Consider the following 12,137-nt stretch of genomic DNA (forward strand, 5'->3'; position numbering starts at 1 on the left):
TTTGATGTCGCACTCTGAAGGAGAGTGGCGGTGTATCCTTCAGCTTTCCCGGATGCTGGCCGCTGACTGCCTCGGCGGGGTGTCCGCTGTGGGGGATGGGACTGTACCGCTTCCTTCCCCTTCTGAGAACCCGAGCTCGGCCCAAGGGTCCGTGTGGGCTTGGCTGGTGGGATTCCACCTAATGGCCTTCCCTAACCTCCCTGCTTGCCAATTAATGGCTTCACTGAGGCGCCACGCCTTCTGTAGCCACAGGGCAGGCCACGCGAATCAGTTGGCCTGGCTCTCCGGGCCCTGCTGCAGGCTGCTGGGATCCCTGGCACTCTATCACTTTGATTTTTTCTGCTTGCCCCTCCCCCAGCGCTGGCTAGCCAGGTTTCCTTTTGGCTGCTACTGGGAGGAGGGGTTGGAGGTCAGGTGTCTCTGGTTTCCCCCTGGCCTGTATGGAGGCTCAGCTTGATACTCCCTCTCCCGGCAAGCCTAGGAGAGATTTTATGCGAATTCCCGCTGTCTGTGGGGTGAGCTGAATGACACCGACCTGTTTTGATGTCGCACTCTGAAGGAGAGTGGCGGTGTATCCTTCAGCTTTCCCGGATGCTGGCCGCTGACTGCCTCGGCGGGGTGTCCGCTGTGGGGGATGGGACTGTACCGCTTCCTTCCCCTTCTGAGAACCCGTGCTCGGCCCAAGGGTCCGTGTGGGCTTGGCTGGTGGGATTCCACCTAATGGCCTTCCCTAACCTCCCTGCTTGCCAATTAATGGCTTCACTGAGGCGCCACGCCTTCTGTAGCCACAGGGCAGGCCACGCGAATCAGTTGGCCTGGCTCTCCGGGCCCTGCTGCAGGCTGCTGGGATCCCTGGCACTCTATCACTTTGATTTTTTCTGCTTGCCCCTCCCCCAGCGCTGGCTAGCCAGGTTTCCTTTTGGCTGCTACTGGGAGGAGGGGTTGGAGGTCAGGTGTCTCTGGATTCCCCCTGGCCTGTATGGAGGCTCAGCTTGATACTCCCTCTCCCGGCAAGCCTAGGAGAGATTTTATGCGAATTCCCGCTGTCTGTGGGGTGAGCTGAATGACACCGACCTGTTTTGATGTCGCACTCTGAAGGAGAGTGGCGGTGTATCCTTCAGCTTTCCCGGATGCTGGCCGCTGACTGCCTCGGCGGGGTGTCCGCTGTGGGGGATGGGACTGTACCGCTTCCTTCCCCTTCTGAGAACCCGAGCTCGGCCCAAGGGTCCGTGTGGGCTTGGCTGGTGGGATTCCACCTAATGGCCTTCCCTAACCTCCCTGCTTGCCAATTAATGGCTTCACTGAGGCGCCACGCCTTCTGTAGCCACAGGGCAGGCCACGCGAATCAGTTGGCCTGGCTCTCCGGGCCCTGCTGCAGGCTGCTGGGATCCCTGGCACTCTATCACTTTGATTTTTTCTGCTTGCCCCTCCCCCAGCGCTGGCTAGCCAGGTTTCCTTTTGGCTGCTACTGGGAGGAGGGGTTGGAGGTCAGGTGTCTCTGGTTTCCCCCTGGCCTGTATGGAGGCTCAGCTTGATACTCCCTCTCCCGGCAAGCCTAGGAGAGATTTTATGCGAATTCCCGCTGTCTGTGGGGTGAGCTGAATGACACCGACCTGTTTTGATGTCGCACTCTGAAGGAGAGTGGCGGTGTATCCTTCAGCTTTCCCGGATGCTGGCCGCTGACTGCCTCGGCGGGGTGTCCGCTGTGGGGGATGGGACTGTACCGCTTCCTTCCCCTTCTGAGAACCCGTGCTCGGCCCAAGGGTCCGTGTGGGCTTGGCTGGTGGGATTCCACCTAATGGCCTTCCCTAACCTCCCTGCTTGCCAATTAATGGCTTCACTGAGGCGCCACGCCTTCTGTAGCCACAGGGCAGGCCACGCGAATCAGTTGGCCTGGCTCTCCGGGCCCTGCTGCAGGCTGCTGGGATCCCTGGCACTCTATCACTTTGATTTTTTCTGCTTGCCCCTCCCCCAGCGCTGGCTAGCCAGGTTTCCTTTTGGCTGCTACTGGGAGGAGGGGTTGGAGGTCAGGTGTCTCTGGATTCCCCCTGGCCTGTATGGAGTCTCAGCTTGATACTCCCTCTCCCGGCAAGCCTAGGAGAGATTTTATGCGAATTCCCGCTGTCTGGGGGGTGAGCTGAATGACACCGACCTGTTTTGATGTCGCACTCTGAAGGAGAGTGGCGGTGTATCCTTCAGCTTTCCCGGATGCTGGCCGCTGACTGTCTCGGCGGGGTGTCCGCTGTGGGGGATGGGACTGTACCGCTTCCTTCCCCTTCTGAGAACCTGTGCTCGGCCCAAGGGTCCGTGTGGGCTTGGCTGGTGGGATTCCACCTAATGGCCTTCCCTAACCTCCCTGCTTGCCAATTAATGGCTTCACTGAGGCGCCACGCCTTCTGTAGCCACAGGGCAGGCCACGCGAATCAGTTGGCCTGGCTCTCCGGGCCCTGCTGCAGGCTGCTGGGATCCCTGGCACTCTATCACTTTGATTTTTTCTGCTTGCCCCTCCCCCAGCGCTGGCTAGCCAGGTTTCCTTTTGGCTGCTACTGGGAGGAGGGGTTGGAGGTCAGGTGTCTCTGGATTCCCCCTAGACTGTATGGAGGTTCAGCTTGATACTCCCTCTCCCGGCAAGCCTAGGAGAGATTTTATGCGAATTCCCGCTGTCTGTGGGGTGAGCTGAATGACACCGACCTGTTTTGATGTCGCACTCTGAAGGAGAGTGGCGGTGTATCCTTCAGCTTTCCCGGATGCTGCCCGCTGACTGCCTCGGCGGGGTGTCCGCTGTGGGGGATGGGACTGTACCGCTTCCTTCCCCTTCTGAGAACCCGAGCTCGGCCCAAGGGTCCGTGTGGGCTTGGCTGGTGGGATTCCACCTAATGGCCTTCCCTAACCTCCCTGCTTGCCAATTAATGGCTTCACTGAGGCGCCACGCCTTCTGTAGCCACAGGGCAGGCCACGCGAATCAGTTGGCCTGGCTCTCCGGGCCCTGCTGCAGGCTGCTGGGATCCCTGGCACTCTATCACTTTGATTTTTTCTGCTTGCCCCTCCCCCAGCGCTGGCTAGCCAGGTTTCCTTTTGGCTGCTACTGGGAGGAGGGGTTGGAGGTCAGGTGTCTCTGGTTTCCCCCTGGCCTGTATGGAGGCTCAGCTTGATACTCCCTCTCCCGGCAAGCCTAGGAGAGATTTTATGCGAATTCCCGCTGTCTGTGGGGTGAGCTGAATGACACCGACCTGTTTTGATGTCGCACTCTGAAGGAGAGTGGCGGTGTATCCTTCAGCTTTCCCGGATGCTGGCCGCTGACTGCCTCGGCGGGGTGTCCGCTGTGGGGGATGGGACTGTACCGCTTCCTTCCCCTTCTGAGAACCCGTGCTCGGCCCAAGGGTCCGTGTGGGCTTGGCTGGTGGGATTCCACCTAATGGCCTTCCCTAACCTCCCTGCTTGCCAATTAATGGCTTCACTGAGGCGCCACGCCTTCTGTAGCCACAGGGCAGGCCACGCGAATCAGTTGGCCTGGCTCTCCGGGCCCTGCTGCAGGCTGCTGGGATCCCTGGCACTCTATCACTTTGATTTTTTCTGCTTGCCCCTCCCCCAGCGCTGGCTAGCCAGGTTTCCTTTTGGCTGCTACTGGGAGGAGGGGTTGGAGGTCAGGTGTCTCTGGATTCCCCCTGGCCTGTATGGAGTCTCAGCTTGATACTCCCTCTCCCGGCAAGCCTAGGAGAGATTTTATGCGAATTCCCGCTGTCTGGGGGGTGAGCTGAATGACACCGACCTGTTTTGATGTCGCACTCTGAAGGAGAGTGGCGGTGTATCCTTCAGCTTTCCCGGATGCTGGCCGCTGACTTTTATTTGCCTCTTTAAAATTAGAATTCAGCTTGAATTTACTGTTCTTAATCTGCTGTAAAGCACTATAATTATTAATGTAACACTGAATTTCCTTCCTACTGACAATGATGCAAGAGTTTCTTTTTCTTTTTTGGTCCTGGAAGGTATCATGTTGTTACCCATTAAATATATGAGAATTGAGGTGAGAAATTCACTATATTGCTATAAAAATCTGTGTGAACACATCTTTTTCCTTTCATTACCCACCCCCTTCTCCATTGCTAGAATATTGACAGTGAATTTAAGTGAGTTAATTAAGCTCTATTCTTCATTAGTTCAAAACTCTAAAAATTAATATGTTAACAAAAGGCAGTATACAGGATGTCCAACAGTAAATTTACAAATACTAATGTAGAGAAAATGGATGCTTGTATATCATAACATTGTCCTAGAAATATTTAATCCATACCAAAAGTTGATAAATACCAATAAATTGTCACAACATATTTTCACTTTCCTTAACATTTTCCAGGGCTTTATTTTAGATATATTTTAATTTGATTTTTTAGGGACGATAAAAGAATAATTCTTTGGAATGGATTTTTGGTAAAGTGTATGAAGCAGTATATCATGGGGACAGGTGCTAAGTACCCTAAGGGCTGGTGTCATGAGGTTAGCAGCTTGGAAGAAGGTTCAGGAATAGCAGTAGGCCAGATCCCAAGAGAATAAACAAAAGAAACCAATCACCATTTGTTCAAGTTAGAGGAAAAATCCTTTCAAGCTAGGTATAAACAAAGCAGGTAATCTGGAAATTGTAAATGTCAATAATTATATTGTCAACATACCAAAGTAGGTCCTGATAATTAAGGACTTTGACATGAAAAATACCCACTAGCCAGGTGTGGTGGGACATATTTGTAATCCCAGTGCTCAGGACAGTGAGGCAGGAGGATCACCTGTTCAGAGCCAGCCTCAGCAATTTAGTGAGGCCCTAAGCAGGTTAGTGAGACCATGTCTCAAAATTTTAAAAGTAGAATGAAAAGGGCTGGAGATGTGGCTCAGTGGTTAAGTTCCCCTGGATTCAATCCCTGGTTAAAAAAAAAAATAGTTACCCACTACATTAGTAAGTCTACATTAGTAAGTCTAAAATTCAACTCAGCTGGAGGACAGGATAGACATTAAAGCATCTACTCTCAGTTCCATGGCTGATCAAACAGCTTCTGAACATTGCTGTGCTTTCTAATAGAGGTGAATTAGGACCCTTCCTTTCCTCTAAGAGAGTCAGCCTTAATATAACCCAAAAATTACTAGAGTGGGTTCCAGATTTTATGTTTTTTTTAAAAAAAAAGTTTCATCATCCAATAAATTTGTATTCTGCACTATAAATCAAAATGTAAGGTTTCATTTTTTTACTTTTTATCATATTTTATTTTATTTGTTCAGCAAATATTTATTTAATTCCTTTCATAAGCCAGACATCTAGATACTGGGGACAGAAGTGGGACAATATAGATGTTCTATATTTTAGATCTTCTAGCCAGTGTAGAAAAATAAATCTTGAAATAAATAATTGCAATATAGTATATTAAGGATTGAGATAGGAGAGATCAAGGGTCAAAGGGAATACACAACAAGAGCACATACTCTGGTCTTCAAAGAGTCAGGGAAGAGACTTTGAAGGAGTATTGTTAATACTAAAAGTCTAAAGATCAAGTAGAAGTTGGGCCAGGAAATCTCAGTCACTTCAAGAGCCATAACAATAACAACCAATGACTAAAGCTGGCATGTTATTATACTCCTGCTGCCTTCCACATACTATGCCACAGACTTTCCAAGCATTCCTTTAGCAATTTTCCTGGGCAGATCTTATTACTTACCCAAGATCATATTACTAACAAGTAGCCAGAAGGAAAATTTACTGATTATTCTGACTCTAGAGTCCTCTTTCTGCTACCCCAACTGCCTCTCAAAGCAATTAATTAATTTCTATTGAATTTGTTTTGCTTTAAAAAAAATTTGAGTGCTATGTTAAATTTGCTTTGGTTTTGATTGATATGTGATATTACTTTTTTAAAAAAATAGATACACATTTTACAATTTTCACAGATGATAGTAAAATTTGGCATTTGGGCGTGAGTTTCACATGCATATTATAGCACCAAGTTTTGAAGTTCACATTCCAAGTAATGTCTTACACATACAATTTCAACTTCACATTTTATTTTAACTAAATGGTAGGGTCATTTGAAAAGACAACTTTGAATCATTCCAAAGAAAGGCATTACTCATATTTTAATAGTAGTTCTAATTCTCTGAGACTTAATCCAGCTGGCCGTAGTATTTTATTTTTTAAAAATACAGTATATATAGAAGGAGATGATATTAAATTGATCCCCTCAAGTCTTTGAACCTGCCTAATACCTACAGCTTCTGTGCATGTTTAACAAAAATATCCATAAGTAATACAGACCTTATATCTCATCAGGAAAGAGGCTTACAACACCAAGATAACTCACTATCAATACTTTTGAAGATTCTCAATTAAAGGAGCATTTGATAAATAGGAAAAAGTGGCTTAAGAAAATAAATTGGATTGCTGTAAACCCAGCAAAATTTTTAAAATCCAATTAAGTAATTCTTCAGTGTTCTTGGAAGTGGTGTGAGTCATGCTTTAGTACCTAGTGATAGCTAATTGGGCTATATCATATAATTTGTAGACTTGCTTTATTTATTTGACCATGTCAACATGCCAATTATTACCAAACTTGCCCATCCTATTATTATAATTTTTTTTTCTGTGCTGGGAATGAACCCAAGTGTAGCTACATTTAAATTTTATTTTTAAATTTTGAGACAGGGTCTTGTGAAGTTGCCCAGGCTGGCCTCCATCTTGTGATCCTCCTGCCTTGGCCTCTGGATTGCTGGGATTATAGCATGCACCACTGCACCTGGCTGAGATTACTTCTAAGTAACATAAATATTATATATAATATAAAACATTTTTTGAAATTTCTCTATTTCATCCTCATGAGGTAATTCTGAGATATGAAATGATCATAAAGGAGAAAAGAAAAAGAAGAACCTGATTAATCTATAAACCTAGATTAATTCCCAAACCCTTGTAATTTATATTAACTTAACAACATACCATTGCTGGATGAAATTTCACTTGTTATTTTTATTTTTATTCAGAAAAGCAGGATGGTGAAACAAAATTTTAAAAGAACTTCTCTTGTGTGGTATTTTATTTGTAATCAAACATTGGTTTATTTCCTTATTAACTATAAAACATGTTGGTTTCACCTTAGGGACACCACAGTACAAACACTTACTCTTCAGCCTTCAGTTAAAGATGGACTGATTGTGTATGAAGACTCACCTTTGGTTAGTAATCCAATCATATGAATATTTTAAATATTTTAAATGATAGCTGTGTTTCATCCTTTGAATAAGTAGAGAAATCTCCCATAGATTCTAATGTTTTTTAGACTAACTAGAATGCACTTGTTCAGGTATTATTTTAGGGACAGATATTTAAATGTAAATTATTGGGAAATATTATTTCTAAGATTATGTTCTCTTTTCAGAGAGAAGGGGTGGGGAGAGAGAGAGTCATAAATTTAGGGAATGACAAAAGTCCTTTACTGATTTCTCTTCTAAAATTTTTTTAAGGTTGCTATTGTTTCCAAACGTGTATAGTTTGAAATTAGGTAATATTTCTAGAAAAGTGTTTTTTTTCTTTTGGTGGTTTATTCTAATAAAGTGGTTTTGTCTAATCAAATATCAGTGTTTTAGGAAGCTGGGGGGATCCAGTCCTCAGCTTCCCATTTGAGACCCAGGGAAATCCCAGCCTGCCAGGCATGTGACCCTGTGCAGCAAACTCCTGCACAACTGCAGCACCAGTAAGCCATCATGGGACCTCTGTGGTCCAGACACAGAGATGTGAGTCTAGGATCTCCTGCCTGAAGTCATTTGGGTTGGGCCCAACTTTCCTTTTATCTGTGCAGAGATAGGGTTGAGGATAAAAGCTCCATGTTTTCTTTTTATACCCTAAAATTTACTTATAACCCTTAATGGTTTTTTTAATCTCTCATCAATTCTTTATAAAATAATTGTGGTAAAAGAAACCACCTATTTAATGATGTGTTATTTCCTTAAAATCATTCATCACAATTGTGCAGTCAGAAAAACTTATAGTTCATAATGTTATATTTCTTGCTAATTAAAAACAGTCTTTACATTTAAATTCATTGAGCATTTTCTCCTACTCCCCCTGGGGGAAAAAGTTTTAAGAGTTTTTAGCTTTTATCTTTATTTAATGATGTCACCATTCACACAGTCACTCAAGTCCTAGGACTCTTATTTTTCTTTTCCCCTCTTACTATTCAAATGGTTGCCCAACCTATAGTTTCTACCTCTGCTGAACTCCTCAGATTAGTCTAACACTTTTTATTTCTGTTTTCTAATGCTGATGCCCAATCAGGTTCCCAAACAAACTCTTTTAAACAAATTGTTACAGTAATCCCCTTTTAGTTTATTCTGCATGTGGCTGCCAGATTAAATATCCTAAAGTGTAGCTCCACAGTTTTTTTCCAACATGTGTGAACTCACAAATATTAAATTATATCCCATTATTTAATGAGGGAAAGTATGTATTTATTGGTCTGGCAAACAAATTCCTTAGTAGTAGAAACCCAATCTACTCTTCTAGTGCCTTTTTTCTCTTTTCTTAGATTTGACTTCTATTTCAGTTAATATAAACTACTCATATTCACTCTTCAATAAATATGCTCCAGGAGTTTGACCATTGGTTTGCTTTTTTGTTTTGAATACCACATCTCCAGCGCCATGCATTCTGATTTATTACAATATTAAAATATTACACTTTTTTAAAGAGCTAGAACAAATGCAATATTTTGATACAATTGCTTATGGTGTCTCAACTCATCTTAAATTCCATGGCACTTTGATTTCTCTATTTATTATACTTGTTGTACATCTCCCCTATTCTAGGTATGAAATATTATTTGATATCATTATCATAGGAATAATTCTAAACTGAAGGTAAGTGAAAGGATTCCTGTGAAATCAGTAAAATAGTGACTATGTGAAGATTCTTGTGGAGATACATAAATTTCGTTTTTAGCTGTGCTGCAGATTTTGAGTATATATGGTAGTGTGTAGCCATAACTTAATACTAGCTATTATAAATCCAAAGCACTAAGTGATGAAGCTTTAATAATGCTTACTTTTATTATTTGTGTTTGTTTATGATAAGTTTTCTGTCTTCGAAGGTTAAAGCAATAAAGATGGGTCATGTTCTGGTTATAGATGAAGCAGACAAAGCCCCAACAAATGTCACTTGTATTTTGAAAACTCTAGTAGAAAATGGAGAAATGATTCTAGCAGATGGAAGACGCATTGTAGCAAGTGAGTAATAAAACTGCAATGTTTACTGTCATACCTGTAATTTTTATATCTCTGGTATGGACTCAAGCAGTAGGCATAATTTCAATATAAATTAAATTGTCCATGTTGATAATTATTTATAAAAAATAACATTTAAGTCTAGCTTTGTTTTACTTTTTTGTGGGAGAAGGTGCTGGGGATTGAACCCAAGGCCTATTGCATGCTAAGCACATATTCTACCACTGAGCTTATTCTGAGTCCCCAGTTTTATTTTTTATAGCCAGGAAGGCATTTTTAAAAATTTCTGTGGTAATATTAGGACAAATCAGTGTCATATTTTTCTACCCTGAGAATACTAATATATACTTTATCAATTCATTTCTCCATTATTTGTGTTATTTATTTTCTTTAATATCTGAAATTTTAAGACTTATTTTATTATTAGCTCAATATAATTAGAAAATTTGCTAGACTTATACATGTACATATACACACACATAAAATACTTATTATGTATTTGTGTATTTATATGCATATATATATACATATATATATATATATATATATATATATATATATACACACACATACGTACACATTAGATACACAGTCTTCTTTAGCAGGAAGTAGTTCTCCTCTATTTTGGATTGTCTTCTTCTTGTTCCTACTCACATACCCTTTTTGTTATTGTTAGGAAAAAATGAAGAAGGATAAATCTTATCAGTTTATTTAACCTACAGAGAATATTAAGTTTGTTTAACACAATGTGAGAATATTTTCTAGCTTTCAATTTTAAATTTTTGCCTCCTGAAAAGACTAGCCATTGAAAATACATATCCAATAGCCTAGTAACCAAACAAATTAGGATAACTAAAGTCTGCAGTATTTGAAGATAGTGTAAAGAAGACCCCATTCAAAAAATACAAGATGACCATCATAGAAGTGTTCCTCCTGGACATTACCATTGTAAGGTTGCCATATTGAACCTCAGTTCAGACTAATAATAGCATTCTATTATTTTAATTTTACACTGAGTTTCATGGAAAAAAATAAGAATTTGTGTTAGTCTGAATATTCTCTCTTAACATCTTTTCAGACTCTCAGGATTGGAATTCTGCCGGCTCTTTTTAGAGGTATCTCAAGGACACTAAAATAGGAAGAAAGATTTTCTAAAACAAAATCATAGTTAAAGAGTGATTATTTCCTGGCAACCCTCTACGTTTTCTGATATGTTTTTGAAAGATAACCGACAAGTAGATAGGCAAAATAATTTCTAAACTCAAGCATGATTGTTCATGACTAGAATTTGTTATTGTTGTTATTTTGTTATATTTTGTTTGTTTTGCTTTTTTGGTGCCGGGCACTAGACTCAGAGCCTTATGTTAAGCATGGGTTTTTTCGCTAAGGTACACCGCCAGCCGTGTAGGTGATATTTTAAATAAAGGTACCTGAAGCTCTTTTAATGGAGCTTCATAAACCATCAATTCCAGTCCTGTCTTTTTTCATTTTCCTTACTTTTAAAAAACATTCTCCATTTTTATTATCATATTTCTTTTAATTGAATAATTAAACTTTGCCTATGGCTCCATACTCCTCTGGTTTTCTTTACTAAAATTAATCGGGATAAATGTTAAAAAGCTATAGGTTGTATTAGCACATGCATATATGACACATTGAAAGATTATTGTTTGGTATCATAAATGATTGTAAGTATAGGTTCTTACAGACTCATCTCAAAACTCCAGGTGTGTCATAACCATCGTGTTTTAAAGGTGGGCAGCCTAAGGCTAGGGTTTACATAAACCTAGATGATAAGTGGTTCTTCTTAAAATAACCATAATAAAGCTCTTACTAGCAGCTCAGACATTATCTGGAATGTGCACCAACCAGGAGATTGTAATATTTAGTTCCTTTAATGCCATAAACACGTGCATAAAACAGTTCCCTAATTGGAAACAAGTCAGCTGGGTTTTTAAATTTTTTTTAGTTGTAAATGGATGCAGTACCTTTATTTTAATTATTTATCTTTATGTGGTGCTGAGGGTCAGTTGAACCCAGTGCCTCACACATGCAAAACGGGAGCTCTATCACTGAGCCACAACTCCAGCCCCACAAGTCAGCTTTTTACTAATGAATTGGCAGTTTTTGAGACCTCTATTTTATGTAGTTATGTTGTAGGGCATGTGACCTAAACAAGAATGATATCTTAAGCTGCATACTCTAAGGCTTTGTGCAAAGGGATGCAGCTGATAAAAAGTAAAGATTGTGTGGATTTTAGCCTTGGGTATTCCTTGTAGCTCATTATAAATTTTTATTTTTTTATTTGTTTCAAGAATAATGATATCTCAAGCCAGTATTGTAAGACAGTGTATGGATAGATTTGCTTTTTGATATATGTTGCACATTTACATAAATATGCAAGTTCTTGTAGAGTTTAGTATATTTATCAATATTCTGTTCTTGAGCAAACTTTTTCAAGCAAGTTTTTCCTGCAATTCAGTTGTCACTATGACTACTTGTGTTAAAGTCAATAACTTGACATTCTTAAAAATTATTAAATATCAATAAAGAATAAATGGAAATTTTGTTTTTCAGATTCGGCCAACGTGGATGGACGAGAAAATGTTATAGTGATTCATCCTGACTTTAGGATGATTGTTCTAGCCAACAGACCTGGATTTCCTTTCTTAGGCAATGATTTCTTTGGCACCTTAGGTAAAAACAGTAATGCTGATAATAACAATCACATTAACAATAATATTAATAATAACAATGTTAATGACAGTGCCAGAATGGCTGTCACGGTTACTCTATGCTGTACCATAATAACTGCCCTGTGTATCTTATATTCAAAGAGATTATTCTTCTCTAGTCAATTAACTAATGACTGATAGAGGTGGGCTTCA

At 41.2% G+C, this 12,137-nt stretch overlaps 1 protein-coding gene across 1 annotated transcript in view; it reads left to right on the forward strand.

Annotated features, from left to right (window-relative positions):
* The window catches only part of Vwa8 (von Willebrand factor A domain containing 8), a 396,504-nt gene that overhangs the window by 220,444 nt on the left and 163,923 nt on the right, over positions 1-12,137 (forward strand). The window contains exons 22-24 of the mRNA XM_077795206.1: positions 7,131-7,206; positions 9,117-9,252; positions 11,827-11,946. Coding sequence (XP_077651332.1) covers positions 7,131-7,206; positions 9,117-9,252; positions 11,827-11,946 — 332 coding nt within the window. The remainder of the gene's footprint in view (positions 1-7,130; positions 7,207-9,116; positions 9,253-11,826; positions 11,947-12,137) is intronic.

Source organism: Urocitellus parryii, chromosome 2 (assembly GCF_045843805.1).
Source record: "Urocitellus parryii isolate mUroPar1 chromosome 2, mUroPar1.hap1, whole genome shotgun sequence".
Taxonomy (NCBI): domain Eukaryota; kingdom Metazoa; phylum Chordata; class Mammalia; order Rodentia; family Sciuridae; genus Urocitellus; species Urocitellus parryii.